At 40.3% G+C, this 19,273-nt stretch overlaps 1 protein-coding gene across 1 annotated transcript in view; it reads left to right on the top strand.

Annotated features, from left to right (window-relative positions):
* The first annotated feature begins 675 nt into the window (after nucleotides 1-675).
* The window catches only part of SLC9B1 (solute carrier family 9 member B1), a 145,777-nt gene continuing 127,179 nt past the window's right edge, over nucleotides 676-19,273 (top strand). Inside the window, exons 1-2 of the mRNA XM_007953654.1 lie at nucleotides 676-727; nucleotides 1,464-1,556. Coding sequence (XP_007951845.1) covers nucleotides 676-727; nucleotides 1,464-1,556 — 145 coding nt within the window. The remainder of the gene's footprint in view (nucleotides 728-1,463; nucleotides 1,557-19,273) is intronic.

Here is a 19,273-nt window from a genome sequence, read left to right as displayed (position 1 = left end):
GACTCCTTGTCAAGATCCTCCTTTCCACCTCCACCATTTAGCTTTCAGTCCAATATCCTTGAAGATCTCTACCTCCTTTTCTCTTTCATATTTTGAAAACAAAGCACTTCCTTAACGCTGTAGGGTCGCTGTGAGTCTGAATCTACTCAGCGGCACACAACATACAGTCACTGAGTCTCAATGGAATCCACACAACGTGGGAAGAGAGGCCTGGTGCTCTGCAGGTCATGAAAATCCTGTGGAGGAGATCTACTCGGCACACCATGAGTCAGAATCCATTCAACAGCAACTGAAATAGTTAAGTTCGCTTAAGAGGAGACAGGATCTGAGCTCTGTCAAGTGATTTCTGGCACATGCCGCCCCTGGCGCTGTTTCTTGACATTTGGACCGTGTCCCTGGACATTCACAGTCCCACAGCTCAATATTCAGAAGAGACGTGTGAAGGAAAGGATTGAACAGACTGAAAACACCCATCCGTCCTGGAGATCGCCAGTGACCCTCGCTTCCGCAGGCCTTAGAGCCCCTAAAGCCGCGACGTCGAGGTAACACACAGCTACCACTAGCCCCGCCCCACCGCCTATAGCCTGCCCCCTCCACTACTCCCACACCTCGCGCAGAGGTCGCGCCCAGGTGAGTGCACTCCACTTCCACCACTCCCTCCGGCACGTGGCGTACATGGCAGTTGCTGGGCGCCAGGGGCAACAGGGGATGCTAAAGAAACTTGTAGGTGAGACCCATTTCTCTAGACTTTCCATTTCCAGGCCCTTGGGTACAAGTGCCTTACCTCCCGTCGTCATTTTCCTTGCGATAACCCCCAGGAACGCCTTCCCTTGCCCTTCAGTATAGGCGAGCAAACCTCAGCTCCTTTGGCCAGGCGCTGGGGGAATAGCCAGAAACCTTTTCTTTCCTCTTCGTGACCCATTTCTTTACTACCTCTTTTTTATCTTCCCCCTTCCTCCTCTGTTTCTTAACTCGTTTGATAGATGACTCGCAAGTAAGAAAGCAGTCTATCAAGCAAGGTTGACTGCAAAATTAGTTTTATTAAGGGTACCAGAAAAACCAGACTCACTGCCATCCAGTCGGATCCAACTCATAGTGACCCCCCCCCCTTGGTTTTCCTAGGCGGTACCACTGCTGTAGATTGCCCAGCCTTCCTTCCCAGGAGTGGCTGGTGGGTTTGAACTGCCAGGCTTCTGGTTAGCAGTCAAATGCCTTAGGCACTACACCACCAGAGCTCCCAGATTAAGTGTACACTAGTGTACAAATGGTGGATCTGCACAAATGAGCCCTCACATGCCCTGATGATTGGAGATGTGTTCCAGGATTGGTTGCTGGTATCTCCCCCCACCCCCAGCACCTCCCCACCTATTCTGGTTGACCTTATCGCAGTGGGCACATTGTGTGGACAGTCAGTGCTTTTGAGGATTAAGAACAGTTCTTGAACATGTGCACACATTATTCAGGAATCTTTATGAGTTGTGGAGGCCCATATCAGGTCCATATCGCCACTCTGTGGTTGTTTCGGGCCTTTGGAACATCAGCTGGGGCGATGAAAGGTAATAGGCCCAGGTGGCATGGAGAGAGACCAAATACCACTCCGAACCCTACCCTTTATATTCCATAGGGTTAAATAGGATTGTTATTTGTGTATTATTGTGGAAAATTAAAATCTGTCCGCCAACGTTTCAGTCACCATGTGCCTATGAAGAGGGCATTCATGTTTACTGCTTTTTTTTGTGAATACAAGAATTGATAATGCTTGTTTTATCAGTTGGGTCTTTTCATAAAGTCCTACCCATAACCAGACAAAAGGAGAGAGGTAGTTTCAGTGATGGTGATATAGAGAGTAACATCTTTATAGTACTTCTCATTTTATGCATTATAGTCACAGTCATCCTGTTTAATTATACACTTCTGTGAGATAGTGTTGGTTAACAAAACCCCATTTTAGTGGAGGGAAAACTAAATGCTGAGATTGAACAATACCTGGAACATAAGTCGATTGGGACTCATGGCGACCCTATAAGACAGAGTAGAACTGCCCCATAGGGTTTCCAAGGCTCTAAACCATTATGGAAGCAGACTCCCTCATTTTTCTGCCAGGGAGGGGCTGGTGGGTTCAAACCGGTGACCTTTTGGTTAGCGCTGAATGACTTAACCACTGCATCACCAGAGCTCCTTATACCTGAACACAGTCTAATATATATTCAGTAAATGTTTGTTGAAGAGATGAATGGATGAGAGTCTCAAGGAACTTCACCTGTGTATTCCTTGGATGAAGAATGAAGTCTAGCAGTAGTTAACCTGCAGTATTGCATTAAATGGAGAGGAGAGTGGCTTGTTTAGTGTCAGGCATTCCTCAAGTATTTTTAGAGAATATACTAATTTGGCACACATTGTTATAGGCATGTGAATACAATGGTAAGAAAGACAGGCAAGATCCCTGTTCTCATGGAGCTTAAATTCTAGTGAGAGGAGACAAAAACAAACAATATCCAAGGAAATTTTGGATAATGTTAAAAGTGCAGCAAAGAAGTGAACAAAAAAAGATATTAAGTGAAAGAGACTGAGTAAGTAGTTACTTTAGATTGATTAGAGAAGACTTCTCTAAAGAGTTAACATATGTGCTGAGACCTCAGTGATAGGAAGAAGCCAACCATTGGAATATTTGGGATCAGAGCATTGTAGGTAAGGAGAACTCCAATTGCAAAAGTCCTAAAGCAGGAGGGAGCTTGGATCTTTTAAGCAACACTTTAGAGACCAGAAGTAGCTCTGGTAGCGTAGTGCCTAAGGCACTTGACTGTTAACCAGAAGGCTGGCAGGTCAAACCCACCAGCCACTCCTCAGAAGGAAGGTTGGGCAATCTATTTCCAGAATGATACTGCCTCAGAAACCCAAGGAGGGATCACTGTGGGTCGTGGCCAACTCCACGGCACATAACAACAACAACATAGAGACCAGAGTGGCTGGGATGTAAATGGAGTTGTACAAGATGAAGAGAAAGGTTGGGATCAAATCATGTAGGATTTTGAATAGGCCATGATAATAAGCTTGGCATTTATTTAAAGTGTGATGAGAAACAAATAGTAAGATTTTTGGAAATGAGTGATATGATCTGATTTATATTGTTGAAAGGTTTGTTCTGCCTTTTTTATTGTGAATGGCTCATAAGGGTTGAAGAACATCAGTAGCAATTAGAAGGTAATTGTAAGGAGCTCTGGTAGTACAGTGCCTAAAGCATTCAGCTGCTAACCAAAAGGTCAGTGGTTTGAAACCACCAGCCACTCCATGGGAGAAAGATGAGGCAGTATTTTTCCATAAAGATTTACAGCCTTGGAAACCCAGTGGGACAGTTTTACTCATCCTATTAAGGAGAACTGGTGGTGTAGTGGATAAAGCATTTGGCTGCTAACCAGAAGGTCAAACCCACCAGCTGCTCCACAGAAGGAAAATGATGAAGCCTCAGCTGTAGGAAAATGTGGGTGATGAAAGAGTACCCACCTTGTAATACCAAACCAAGTAAAACTGTGACTCAGAGAATTCTGGAGCCTCTAGAAAGGTCTCTAGCCCAGCCCTCTCATGCAGATGAAGAAACACTTCCCTGTTGCTTTCTGTCCAAATGATCCCTCACCTCACCCAACTACTCTAATAAAAATACTGTCTTAACCTAAAAAAAAAAAAAGGAGAGAGTGACAGAATATGTGTATTTTGGGAGTAGTCTTTAAGAAAACAAGAGGAGATGGGATCCAAAGAATATGTGTAAGTGTTGGCCTTGAGTCAGAGCATACCTTACATGCAGCAAAAGCTTGAACCTGTGTAAGGTGGAAACCTCTCAGAAAAGGAAAACTAAAAAAATTTCCACTAATCAAGAGTGATAGAAAAGTATTAAGACCGCACCCTGTCAAAACTGGAAAAATTGGGAGACCAGAAAAACAGGACAGTTCTGTTGAGTTCTGAGTGTAACTCACTCAGGAATTATAATGAATTTCACTGTGATTCATAGTAATAGGAAAAAGACAATGAGTATGAGTAGAGGTACATGGGTAGATTCAGTGTTCAGAAAGTGAGGGCGTTTTTCCTACTCATGATCTTTTTCTCGATGAAGCATAAAAAGCATAAGGCAAGTAAGGTGTAATGAGGAATATTTGTATAGGAAGCTTAAGGGAGAAGGAAAAAATCAAACTCACTGCTGTCAAGTCAATTCAGTCTCAGCGACTCCTTTTGGGTTTCCAAGACAGTAAATCTTCACAGAAGTAGATTGCCCAGTCTTCCTTCTGCAGAGTGGTTTGAACCACCAACCTTCTGGTTAGCAGTCAAATGCCTTAGGCACTACACCACCAGAGCTCCATTAAGGGAGAAGAGAAGGTATGAAATAGTTGTTCTAGAGGATGGAAGGTAATCATACTAAAGAAGCACAGCTGGACATGGTGTATGACCATTTAAGATTTGTGGACACATGAGTGGGTGGGTGAGGTAGTGAGGGAAAGATCATAGAAATCAAGGAGGTCAAGGAACTGAAAGACTAGAGTGTTGGATGGGTCTACCACCTGGGTATTAGTGATTAAGTTAGTAGCTAAACTCGCCCTTGAACCCAGATATCCTGACTTCCAATTCAGTGAGTCACAATTTTACTGAGAACATTGGTTCAGAGCATGACCCTTTTGTGCTTCCTATCCCTCTAAGGAGGCTTAGCTGCACAGTGGTTAAGTGCCTGGCTGCTAACTAAAAGGTGAGCAGTTCAAACCCCCCAGCCACGCTGGAGGAGAAAGATGTGGCAGTCTTTGTCCATAAAAATTACAGTCTTGGAAACTCTACAGGGCCAGTTTTACCATATTCTATATACAGGGTTGTTATGAGTTGGGTTTGGATTTGGTTGGTATCCCTCTAACATAAAAAAAAAAAAAAAAATGTAGCCTGAGTTTTCTTTTTTATTTTGGTCTATGTAATACACATTCTAGAGTTTTATAGACTAGTGATTTTCTTTTACTGGTCCTTGCAATATTTATTAATTTTTTTGGCGTATATTTCTGCATTTTTTTCTTTTTGACCAATTCCATCAATATGTATTTATTAAAGTATAAAAGCCTACCTTTGGGGATAATAAGGAGTTTTGGTGATGTAGTGGTTAAGGCATTTGGCTGGTAACCAGAGGTCATGGTTCAAAGCCACCAGCCACTCCACAAAAGAAAGGTGAAGCAGTCTGCATCCATAAAGAGTTAGAACTTTGGAAACTCAATGGGAGTTGCTATGAGTCAGAATCGATTTGATGGCAATGAGTTTGGTTTTGAAGGGGAAAATGAAGGATGGAATATGAGAATCCTGTTGCCTTATAGAAAGAGCTCTCATGGTGTAAGGGTGAGACATTTGTCTGCTAACCAGAAGGTCACTGGTTCAAATCCACCAGCTTCTCCACAAGAGGAAGCTGAGGCAGTCGACTTCTGTAAAGATTTACAGCTTTAGAAACCCAAAGGTACTCGCTATGAGTCGTAATTGATTCAATGACAGTGGGTTTTGAGTTGCCTTATCTATTTCCAAAGAGATACTGCCTCAGAAACCCAAGGAGGGGTTTCTGTGAGTCAGAATTGACTTGATGGCAGTGAGTTTGAGTATAGAGCTAGGATGACCAGTAAAAAAACAATCTAATTTGTATTGCCTCTAATTACAACAACAATAATAATAGACAGCATTTGGATAGCCTTTGTATCTTGTGCTAGCTTCCATTTTCTTTTTCTCATTCAATTTTTATAACTGCCTTTTTCAGGTGGGGAAACTGAGTCTCAGAGAGGTTAAGGGTCTTGACCAAGGACACATACCTAGTAAGTGGCAGAATTATCAACCACATTGTTCTGATTCTGAGTCCCTTATTTTTTACTGAAGTGTTTTGCCTCTTTGCTTTCCACAATCCATTAGATCCAGATTGGTCACAAACAAAAACTCTGTTGTGAGGAAAAGACCTCTTTAAATCAATAACATTTTGTATCTGTATTTGTTTAAAATATAACATTTGAGGGAATTAAATATTTAGAGCCCATGAATTATTATGACGTAGGCATTGATTTAATCTACTAGGGGAATGGGAATGCAAGTTCCTGAGACGCATGTCTTGAGCCCCTGCTCACACCTGATGTGTGCTTCCACAACACCCTATTTTGACTAAATTCTATACGCAGAAGAGAATACACTACCAGTCACAGAGTGGGCTATCAATGAACATTTGTCAAATAAAAGAATGAGGATAGTTAAATTACCAATTACAATAGTTTGGTAGATGCTAGAATAGGGGAAGTAATAGGGAATTATGAAGAACGTATTGAAGGGGATGTCAGGAAAAGCTTCTGGAAGAAATGACTTCTAACATGATGAAGAGTTAGCTGGGGAAAAGCAGAGGTGTTAGGGCTGGGAGGTAGCATCAGAGATGCAAGGGAGCATGGCAAATTAGAACTAAAATTTAGGACAGCTGAAGTTTAGACTGTCAAGGTAGGTAGGGATGTAGTTAGGACCTTATTCAAAGGGCCTTATAAGCTGAGTTGAAGAAATTTGGACTCTTTTTTTAAGGAGAGGCATTGAGGAGTTTTCAGCAGAAAGCAGTCATAATCAAGTTTACATTTTTGAAGATTACATTGTGGAAATTACATTGGGGAGGAACAAGACTGGAAATGGGGAGAACAATTAGAAAATAGTTACAGTATTTAGAAAAAAGATGCTTATGGCCTGGACTGAAATGGTGGCATTTAGTCTGAAGAGAAATGGACAGAATTTTTAAATATTTTGGAGCTTGTGTTAACATGAAAGAGCTCTGGTTGCACTGTTAAGGCATTGAGCTGCTAACTAAAAGGTCAGCAGTTCAAACCCACCAGCCACTCCATGGAAGAAAGACGGGGCAGTCTGCTTCCATAAAGATTTACAGCCTTGCAAATGCTGTAGGAGTTGCTATGAGTTATAATCAACTCAATTGCAGTGGATTTGGGTATTAACATGATTTAGTAATTCCTGGACATGAACAAGGAACAAGAAGGAGGAGAAAGAAATGACTTCTCAGTTTCAAGACTGAGCAGTTAGGTACATGGTGGCTTCGTTCTCGGACATAAGAAATTCTCTGAAGAAGAACAAAGTTTGCAGAGAAAGGTCTTGGGTTCAGTTGTGAACATACTGGGCTCAAGAAGCTTGTGAGACAATCATGTGAAGATATCTAATATACTAGTTAGAATCTCAATTGAGCTTTCTTTGCCAGACTTATCAGTATATTGGTCATAATTTCCATAGGAGTAGAATAGATGTCTTTAGAAATGCATATAGAGTTAGAAGAGAGCAAAGGGCAGAGCCCTGAAGAACTCCAACATTTAAGAGTTGGATAGAAAAAGAAGTCTAAAAGGAAGACGAAGAAAAAACAACTAAAGAAGGAAGAGGAAAGAAAAGTAAGTAACAAAGTGCTGTGAGAAATCAAGAGGGAAAGATGACATTCAGTTTTGTGGTATACCTTACTGGAGGCTTTACTTGGATAAGCCTTGTGTAATGGATAGTATTTACAAAGAAGTGATACAGTGGGAAGTCATTCCAAGCAAATAAAAGAAAACAAATAAAAGCATGGAGTAAAAATTAACAGTTTAATTTGAGTGAAATGTGGGGTCAAGAGAAAGAACTAGGGAGAAAGCTGACAAGGTAGTTTGATGTCATGTGTGGAAAACCTTGGATTTTGGATAAGTTGTTGGTAACTTTATTCTATGAGAAAAAAACATGTTTGGTGCTAAGGGAAAGATAAGAATGTAAACATGCTCTCAACCTTACCACTTTATTATGGAAGCATAATAAAGAATAAAAATTTAGGATGATATCTGATTAGAGAACAAACCCTAAATACCATAGAAATTTTAGTAGTGGCAAGGTCAATTCAAAGAGCAGTAGTTAGGCCTGGTCTTGTATTGTGCTGGTTATATAATAATTCAAGCTAGTCATTGTCATAGGAGCTCTGGTGGCATAGTGCCTAAAGCATTTGACTGCTAACCAGAAGGGAGGCAGTTCAAACTATAATCACTATCGTAGTGATACTGCCTGGGAAACCCAAGGAGGGGTCACTAAGTGTCGGGTCCGACTCGACGGCACATAACAACAACAGTCATTGTTGTTAAAAAAAAAAAAAAAAATCTGATCCAATTTAAATGCTTTTTAGAAGGAGTATTCTGTTTGTGGATGTAGCTCTCAAATTCCTTTGTTCAGAATGCTATATACTGTGGTTGTTTTCGCTTGGTAATCTTTGGTCAAACCTCAAAATGAATTGTCCGCCTGAAAAAGCAACAATAGTTTCAAAGATTCTAAAGCAATACTCTCTCATACACAGATACTAATGCGTGTGCTTTACCTAACATTAATTTAGGAGTCCGAGTGGCACAAACATTTAAGCACTCAGTCACTAGCCAAAACATTGGCACTTTGAACTCACCCAGAGTTGCCTCGGAAGATAGACTTGGCAATCTGCTTCCAAAAGATCACACAGCCTTGAAGATCTTATGGAGCAGTTCTGCTCGGCACTCATGGAGTGTCTATGAATTGGAATTGGCTCAACAGCAACTAACTACAACAGCATTAATTCAATAAACATGTGTCAAATGCCCATTTGGGCAAATCTGCTACAAAACACCTCTTTAGAGTGTTAAAAAGCAAGTAACAGGACCCAAACCCTGGTATTTTCAGTTACTCCATATGCATGCAAAAGCTGGACGGTGAATAAGGAAGACCAAAGAATTACTGATGCCTTTAAATTATGGTGTTGACAAAGAATATTGAGTATACCATGGACTCCCAGAAGAATGAACAAATCTGTCTAGGAAGAAGTACAGCCAGAACTCTCCTTAGAAGCGAGGATGGCGAGACTTCACCTCGTGTGCTTTGGCCCTGCCCCTGGGGAAGGACAACATTCTTGGTAAAGTAGAGGGTCAGCAAAAAAGAGGAAGACCCTCAACGAGATGGATTGACACAGTGACTGCAACAGTGGGCTCAAACATAGCAATGACTGTGAAGATGGTGCAGGATGGCAATGTTTTGTACTATTGTATACAGGGCCACTATGAACCAGAACCGAATCAACAGCATCTAACAACAGCACAAACACCTAATATGTGTCAATGATGCAATAAAGCTAAGTGGTTAAGAGCTTAGACTACAGATTGAGACACACCTGGGTTCAAATCCCAGTTCTTTTGCTCTCGGTGGAGGGATATAAATTAATCTCACTTAGAAAACTTTCTACTTAACTCTGTATACATTATGGGGCTTTGGGGGGGGGGGGATTTTCCATTATTATGTATCCAATTCTTAATGCTGTTGTCAAATTTAATTGGTATTCTTTTCTTCTATAGAGAGGAGAGTGAAGAGTGATTTTAAAGTACTACCTAAGTCACAAAGTGAATCATCAAAGTTTACAGGACTGAGTTGGCTGTAATGGTTGATCTGTGGATAGTCACTAGATGTCACTATTCTACAACACTGCTCCAAAAGGCTAGCCCCAAAGTACCTCACAGGAACATACACTTTGGGAAAGACAAAAAATTTCTTACACTAAATCATGTACATATATACACACACATGACATTTATATAGGATGTGAAGTTCCTAGGCAGCATATGTTCTCTCTCAACCTGTTTCTCACTAGGTCTATAACAGAATAGAATCATAGATATAAAACTGATAAAGGCCTTAGATCACCTAAGATCCTTGCTCTCCATTCTATTTTATAGATTTGAAGGAGCAGAGGAATGAAGTGACAAGTGATTTACTCAATATTATATGGCAAGATAAAAGCAGAAGGCTTAGATTGCCCACTCTTTTTATAATACCACACTGTGTGCATTATTAATATGTAGATCAAATAGACATTCAGATAAAATAATGGAACATCTAAGCCCATCAAAATTTTCTCCTACTTTAAAGACAAAAAACCAACCAAACACACTTTCATCAAGTTGATTCCAACTCATAACCATCCCCCCTGGGTTTCCAAGGCTGTATATCTTTACAGAAGTAGATTGCCTCATCTTCCTCCCATGGAGCAGCTGATGATTTGAACCACTGACCTTTGGGTTAGCAGCCAAATGCCTTACCCACTATGCCATCAGAGCTCCTTTAAAGACAAGGCTTGCAGTGTGAAGATAACAGTACATGTTTCTACTAATAAAAATTCTCAATCAAATATCATGGCTTTTGCTATAAGGTGTAGAAAATGGCTCATTTAATCATTAAAATGCAACACAAATGCAGTGCAACCACTGCTGTGGAGTCAGATCCAACTCATAGTGACCCCCCCTTGGGTTTCCAAGGCAGTATCACTACGGAAGTAGAATGCCCAACCTTCCTTCCGAGGAGTGGCTTGTGGGTTTGAACCGCCAGCCTTCTGGTTAGCAGTCAGATGCCTTAGGCACTACACCACCAAAGCTCCTAATCATTAAAATAGCAAAGTATATATGTGTCATGGATTGAATTGTGCCCCCCACCCCAGATTTGTGTCAACTTGGCTGGGCCAAGATTCTCTGTGGTTTAGATGTTATGCAATGATATAATGTGGCAGATATGTAGTGATATACCCATGAGGTGATCTGATGTGATAAGCCTATCAAGTGTATGAGGATTAAGATTAAGGGTGGATTGTAACACCCTTAGTCCTGTCACTCTGACTAAGGCCCACATATCCTGGCTATCTTGAGTCTTGGTGGACAGTGGTTAAAGGGCCAGACTGCTAACCAAAAGATCAGTGATTTGAACCCACTAGCTGCTCTATGGGAAAAAGATGTGGCAATCTGTTTCCATAAAGATTTACATGTATTCCATGAAGGGGAGATTTCCTGGCGTGTGGCCTGAAACACCTTTTATCCTTTAAGAGATAGAAGGACAGAGATAGGAGCAGAGGAAGGGGACCTACTACCACCAAGAAAGAGGAACCAAGAGCAGAGTGCATCCTTTGGACCCAGGTCCCCTATAGTCGAATCCTCCTGTTGTTGTTGTTGTTGTTTGCCGTCGAGTCAGACCCGACTCATAGCAACCCCTCCTTGGGTTTCCAAGGCAGTATCACTACGGAAGTAGATTACCCCATCTTCCTTCCGAGGAGTGGCTGGTGGACTTGAACCACCAGCCTTCTGGTTAGCAGTCAAGTGCCATAGCCACTATGCTACCAGAGGAACAAGAAAAACAGAGAGAGAAAATCTTCCCCAAGAACTGGCACTCTGAACCCAGATTTCTAGCCTCCTAAAGTATTAAGAGAATCCATTTCTGTTTGTTAAAGCCACCCACTTGTAGTATTTCTGTTATAGCAGCACTAGAGAAGTAAGGAAACATGTATGTTTATATGTACTATGTGTGTGGTATTTATACTCAGCCTCATTACAAAAGTGGATCAGGGAACTTACTAAAATAGCATAATTTTTTTTTTTAAATTACATGTTCAGAAAGAATAGAATATAATAGTATGATGTCCTTATTTCTGTTAGTATGCTTGAGGTCCAATAACCTTATCCAGTAAACTCATATTTTGCTGTATGTTCTCAAATGATTCTTCTTTCCATAGCTGCCAGTATAAACTAGGAAAAGTAGATAGTACTATACCCATTAAAGATGGAGGTTGTGATGTACCCAAGATCTTGCAATTATTATTTTTCTGATTTCAAAGCCCTTGTTCCTTCCATTATGCCAGCTGTCCAGACATATGAGGAGAGGGCCCTTTACAAGATGCAGTCACTGTAGCTCCTGGACACCTGAATTACCACAATTACTTCTGAACTACACAGGTAGGCTTTTGCTTGCATCAAATTTATTTTATACAATTGCACAGAGCTGTGGGTGAGATGTTTTTCTATCAAGAGACTACCTCTTACCCTCCCAAAAAAAGTTATGTAAAAAAAAAAAAAGATGAAATTCATGTTTAACTTATCTACATTTTAAATTACGAAATTATACTTAGGAAAAAAAAAAAAAAACTCACTGCCATTGAATTGATTCTGACTCATAGCAAAACCCATTGGATTTCCAATGGCTGTAAATCTTTACAGAAGCAGACCACCTCATCTTTTGTGTATGAAACAGCTGATGGGTTTAAACCACCAACCTTCTGATTAGCAGCCAAATGCTTTAACCACTATACCACCAGAGCTTCTTTTACTAAGGAAATAGGCATTTAAAAATACCTAATTCCCATCTATCTGATAAGAGAGAGGCTCAAGGGAAGAAATAAGTCTAGTGGAAGACAGGGATAAGGAGATAAGGAGATACCAAGAGCAAAGAAGAGAGGAGATAGGCACAATATTAAAAAAAAAAAAAGAGAGAGAGAGAGAGAAAGGGGCAATAAGGAGAAAACTAAGGCCTGCATATCCTGCCTATCTTGAGTCTTGGTGGCACAGTGGTTAAAGGGCTCAACTGCTAACCGAAAGGTCAGTGATTTGAATCCACTAGCTGCTCTATGGGAGAAAGATATGCCAGTCTGCTTCCATAAAGATTCACAACACTGGAACCCCTATGGGGCAGCCCTACTCTATCCTGTAGGGTTGCTATGAGTCAGAATTGACTCAATGGCAATGAGTTTGGTTTTGTTTATCCTGCTTCTGATCACTACCTTGCTCATGAATCTCAATTTTCCCATTCAGCTTTCTCCATCTAAAGTTGTACCAAAAATCCATCCTAGCCAGGGTCCTAGTTCTTAAAACTTCCATTATAGGTTTTGATTCAACTTTTTCTAAGTTGTCCTGTTAATTCCTTGTCTGCCTTTATAACATACTCATCCAGGATCTTATTCCATAATTTGCTTCTTTTTTGTTAATGTATTTGAAAAACTTATTCTTGATTTTACAATCTCTTACTCTTCTATTAAAGATTCATTTCTTTTTAACCACGCTGAAATGTTTTTCTTTTTTCATTATTTTGGGCACTTGGCATTTTCAGATTCTCAGTTCATTCAATGTTTATTCCACAAATATTTATGACTGCCTACCACTTGCCAGAACTATATAGATCAAAGTCAAAACTAGATACGGTCTCTCTTCATGGAGTTCACAGTCTTTCAGTTCCACCTGAAATTGAATAGGCCCACTACAGCCTGTCTTCCCCTCTACTTATAGACAAAAAATCTGGATAAAATGCACAAACAATTCCTGAGGACCTAAAAAGTGAACAAAAGCAAGTAAATTTTGAAGGTGAGTCAAAGCTACAAGAGTGAATTTCTCTTGTGGCTTTGACCTGAAGGCAGGCCTCAGTCATGCAACTGTGCAAAGGAAGCACAGGATGCCAAAATTACAATAAAAATCCTACTTTTATGGCCTGAAGACCTGGGAAAATAGATCTCATTAGTCCAGAGACTGTATGAGGGATCTTTGTTTTTCTGTTTGTTTTTCCTCACAGCTTTGAACCAAAGGTAGGTACTATTTATGGCAGCACAGGCAGCTAACCTTAGACAGAAGCCCCATATTCTGGCCAAAAGAAACCCTGAGAGCTAGGGAGCAGGGCAGAATCTCTGAGAGGAGAAAGCTACAGAAGGGAGTTCCTTCACTCTTTTCATGAAACAAATAAAGTGCCTTGGGTCACTTCAAGGTCTACATGCATGAGACCAACCCAAAGCATCATAGATATCAAAGACTTTGAGAACTGAATTAAGATGTAAACTACTGCCCAAGTTACAGACTAACCTCTGAGTAGCACATGGGATAGACCCAAAGCAGCATAGCAGAGGCTTTGAAAACTAAACTGAGATTGGAACCATTGGCCAAAAAAGCAAGAGAGAACTTGTATTCTGCACCTAACCAAGTTGATTGCCTGCTAAAACAAATCTATATATCTGTATATCTATATGTATACATCTATATCTATATATAGATATATATTCTATCCAATGGATTTTAACAGGACCTACAATCTACAAAACAAAATGTCCAGAATACACTCCAAAAATACTCTAAATACATTCCAGGAATACTCAATATATAAAGAACCAGGAAATGATTGTTTCAGAAGAAAAGAAAACTAACAGATGCCAACCCAAGATTACACAGATGTTGGAAATACCAAATATTTTAAAGCAGCTATTATAACTATATTCTATGAGGTAAAGGTAAGCATGCTTGTAATGAATAGGAAAGTACTAGCTCACAGCAGAAAAAATAGAAACAGTAAAAGAGAAATAAGTAATTTTTGAACTGAAAAATGCAGTCTCTGAAATGAAAAAAAAAATCACTAGATGGGATCAAGAGCAGAATGAAAATGAATGAGGAAAGAATCAGTGAACTTGAATTTAGAGCAATAGAAAACATCCAATCTAAAGAACAGATGGAAAGAGATTGAAAAATAAAACAGCGCCTTAAGTACCTATGTTGTTATGTTGTTATTTGCCATCGAGTCGGCCCCAACTCATAGCGACCCCTCCTTGGTTTTCCGAGGCAGTATCACTACGGAAGTAGGAATGCCCAACCTTCCTTCCGAGGAGTGGCTGGTGGGTTTGAACCACCAGCCTTCTGGTTAGCAGTCAAGCGCCTTAGGCACTATGCTACCAGAGCTCCTTAAGTACCTATTGTTGTTGTTGTTGTTTGCCATCGAGTCGGCCCCGACTCATAGCGACCCCTCCTTGGTTTTCCGAGGCAGTATCACTACGGAAGTAGGAATGCCCAACCTTCCTTCCGAGGAGTGGCTGGTGGGTTTGAACCACCAGCCATCTGGTTAGTAGTCAAGTGTCTTAGCCACTATGCTACCAGAGCTCCCTAAGTACCTATAGGACACTATTATACAGTCTATAGCCTAACGAGAAAGATGCATTAAACAAATAATCAAGCTAATGAATATATAATTACAGATAAGTCCTCTGAGGAAAATGATCAAAGTTCTATAACAGCATATAACAAATAGACCTAACTTAGTCTTAGAGCAGAGTTGTCATAATAAATATTTCTCTGAGAACATGATCTTTGAACTGAGTAATAAAAAAAGAACTAAATGAAGGGGAGAGGTTGGTGGTAGAGAGTGTTTCATGGGGAAAAGCAAGTGTTAAGACCGTGGAAAAGGAACTTAGCAACTTCAAGGAACTGAAAGAATGCAAGTGGCTAGAAATGAATGGGGAATGGTATGAAATTAGTCTAGAAAAAATCAGGGACCACATTCTCCAGAATCCTGTTATGGTTAGGTGCCATCGAGTCAGCTCTGACTCACAGTGCCTCTGACTCACAGAACAAAACACTGCCAGTTGTGCACCATCCTCACAATCCTTGCTACACTTGAGCCTATCATTGCAGCCACTGTGTCAGTCCATCTTGTTGAGGGTCTTCCCCTTTTCCACTGACCCTCTACTTTACTAAGCATGATATCCTTCTCAGGGAATGTTCCCTTCTGACAATGTGACCAAATTAGGTGAGACAAAATCTGACCATTCTCACTTCCAAGAAGCATTCTGGCTGCACTTCTTACAGGACAGATTAAGGATTCCAGAATCCTGTAGGCTGTATTAGCTTTGTGTGTCTTTATCTTAAGGGCAATGAAGCCAAAGAGGAATGACAAACCAGCATACTAGTGGGATTTGGTGTAAAAGGATCTCCAAAGTTTTAGCAGCTGAGCCTACAAAGGAGGTAGGGAAGGAATAAGAAAGATAGAGGGAAAATGAAAATATGGTTTTACTGGAACAACAATAAATAAAAATGTTTCATCAAGTCATATGGTCACATAATGGTTATTTGTGTCTTTACCTAGTATTATTTTGTGTAGTGATAGGAATAGTTGGTGGGAGAAAAGAGACTGAGAATTATCAATTCTCCAAAAAGTTTATTTGTGAAGAGATGGAGAGAGATAGGGCAGTAACTAGATGGGGACATGGGTTTCTGGGAAACTTATTAAGATGAGTTTATTTAAATGTCATTGGGAAGGATCTATTTGAGAGGAAGTAAGAGAGAGGGGATAGCTGATAAAGACAGAGGAGACAAGGCTGATAGTATAAAATTCCTGAGAATGCAAGAAGAGATATGATCCAAAATACAAGTGCTATGGTGGTCTTACAGGAGCTCTGGTAGCATAGTGCCTTAAGGCACTTGACTGCTAACCAGAAGGCTGGTGGTTCAAACCCACGAGCCACCCCTCAAAAGGAAGGTTGGGCAATCTACTTCCATAGTGACACCACCTCGGAAACCCAAGGAGGGGTCGCTATGAGTCAGGTCCGACTCAATGGCATAACAACAAGAACAACATGGTGGTCTTATTGTAGGAGAGGAGGACAGGTTTGTAGGTGGAAGTTGGAGGTATGTTGAAGACACTCAAAATCATTCTAAATTTTGGGTTCAGGTGCCAGTGATTTTGATGAATAATTTAAAGAGACCAAATAATAACATTGGGAAATGAGAGGACACCGAACTGTGCACATAAGAGATAGATGACAGATGCTAATACCAACCAATGTGTCCACAATACCACATTGCCATTAACACCAAACACTAAGCTATACAGACAAACACATAAACACGTGAGATGATCAGATGGGGGTCAGTGAACAGAGGTATACTCTAAACCAAGGATAGATTCAGCTGAAGCTAATCTTTCACAGACACCAGTGATACAAAATACCTGCAGTCCTTATAGAAACAATAGAAGACAGACACAGAATAATCCCTCACAGACATCCCGACACTATGGGAGAGAGATCCAATAGATCTACTGCCTCCAGACCATAGTACTGGGGGACACCAGACTCAACTGGCATAACAAAATACATAAAAGCATTGCTCCACATCCTACACTGGTGAGTAGCAACCGGGGTCTTAAAAGCTTTCAAACAGCCATCTAAGATGCAGCTAATGGTCTCCTAGCATCGGAAGTGAAGAAGAACGCAAAAAAATAAAAGGGGGGGGGGCATTTAGAAGCAATCAGCCCTAGGACATGATGGCCCTCGAGACCAGAAGAACTGGATGGTGCCTGGCTACCAATGCCAACCACTCAGGAAAGGATCAAATCTGGAGATACTGGATATAGTGGGAGAGAAAACATGGAACATAATCCAAAAACTCAATGATGACCAAAATTACTGGTCAGATGAAATCTGGTGAGACTCCCAATACTGGCTCTGGAATACATTCTGTGCCTGGAATAAAACTCACCCCCAGGGATGGGCTTTCAGCCCAATAGTTAAGATGTACATGCAGACCACTCAACCCAGAGCCGCACCCACACACTCTATGGTAATACATCCCTTAGAGCAATAGACCATGGGATACTAGAGGACCAACATTCAAACTGAGGAAATGAAGGACAAACAGAAGTGCACAATTATGAGGGGCACAGGGGGAGCGTTGCAGGGTAGGGAGGGGAGGAGACTAGGTTAAGGTTGGACATGACAAACGGGGAATGAAACTAAATGTATGCATTATGTTGAATGTAAAAAAAGCTCTTAAAAGAAAAAAAGAGAAAGCAGAAAATATAAAACACAATTTAACATATGAGAGCATACCAAATTCTTTCTGCTTTGAATATAATGAATATCGTATATTCTAATAATAATTTTCTCATAAAGCATTAGAATTGACATCCCATTTGTCATTACTGAGTATGAGTCTATAACTCTTTGGAAAAATTGAATTTTCTCTTTTGTTAAGGCTGCACTCCAAAGCATTGCTCAATGATTTGTGCTGTGTCAAAAAGCTGAAAAAGATCATTGTATCAAGGAAGACTTCAATCATTCATTGTTTCAGATCCCAATAGTGGCTATAATAAATTTGGAAAATATCAAAAAAAAAAAAAAAAGAGAGACCAAGATGACAGTGACTGGAAGAGGGGGAAGATTGTCTTGTCAAATTATACAACATACAAAGGAGCAAGATTCTCAATAACTTTTATAACCAACAAACCAAAAAACACTGCCATCAAGTCAGATCTGACTCATAGCGACCCCTCCTTGGGTTTCCGAGGCGGTATCCCTACAGAAGTAAATTGCACAATCTTCCTTCTGAGGAGTGGCTGTTGGGTTTGAACCACCAGCCTTCTGGTTAGCAGTCAAATGCCTTAGTCACTACCCCACCAGAGTTCCTTAATAACTTTTATGTAAATAACAATTATATAAGAGAACTATGTAGTTCCTGTGTGTTGCAAACACACTTAGTTACTAACTGAAAGTTGGTAGTTGGATGTTCAAGTCCACACAGAGCCCTTTGGAAGAAACACTTGGAATCTACATCTGAAAAAATCAGGTGTTAAAAAGCCCTGTGGAGAACAATTCTACTCTGACACATAAGAGGTTGCCATGAGTCAGAATCTACTCAACAGCAATTGATTTAGTTTTGGTTTAGAAGACTACAGAGGAAGCAGTGGCTTTAAGAGTAGGGTTGGTTTGGTTTTTGATAGGGCAATGAATTTAAGAGAATGTTCTGAAAAGCAGTTGAAAATAAAAGCAAATTTTATAATTATCTAGCAAAAATTCCAGAATGTTCAGTGAAAGAGTTTGGAAGGTGCTCAATGTAATAAAGGGCACATATACAAAACCAACAGCCAACATTATTCTCAATGGAGAGAGACTGAAAGAAATCATGCCCCTTAGAAATAGGAACCAGACAAGGATGCCCTCTACCATCACTTCTCTTTGATCTTGTATTGGAAGTCCTAGCCAGGGCAATAAGGCAATAAGGGAAATCAAAGGCATCCACATTGGTAAGGAAGAAGTCAAACTATCCCTATTTGCTGATGATATGATCCTATACCTAGAAAACCCAAAAGATTCAGTCAAAAATCTATTGGAACTAATTGAGAGATTTAAAATTGTGGCAGGATACAAGATCAACATCCAACAATCAATTGGATTCCTCTACACCATCAAAGAGATTGCTGAAAAGGAAATAAGGAAATCAATACCATTTACAATAGTTAATAAAAATAAAAATAAAAATACTTGGGAATAAATCTCAGCAGGGAAACAAAAGACCTGTACAAAGAAAACTATAAAACACTACTTCAAGAAACCATAAGAGATCTACATAAATGGAAGAATATGCCATGCTCGTGGATAGGAAGATTGGACATTGTGAAAATGTCAATTCTACCCAAAGCAATCTATACATTCAATGCAATCCCAATCCAGATCCCATCAATATTCTTTAGGGGATATGGAAAAATCAATCACTAACTTTATACAGAAAGGAAAGAGACCTCAGATAAGCAAAGCAATATTGAAGAAGAACAACAAAGTAGGAGGTCTCACATTCCCAGATCTCAAAACCTACTATACAGCCACAGTAGTCAAAACTGCCTGGTATTGGTTCAATGACAGATACATAGACCAATGGAA

The sequence above is a fragment of the Orycteropus afer genome, unplaced genomic scaffold (genome assembly GCF_000298275.1).
Source record: "Orycteropus afer afer isolate SDZICR_OR568_19922 unplaced genomic scaffold, OryAfe1.0 scaffold00403, whole genome shotgun sequence".
NCBI lineage: Eukaryota > Metazoa > Chordata > Mammalia > Tubulidentata > Orycteropodidae > Orycteropus > Orycteropus afer.
Note: the sequence above shows the minus strand (reverse complement) of the source record. Positions and strands in the feature narration are given on the sequence as shown.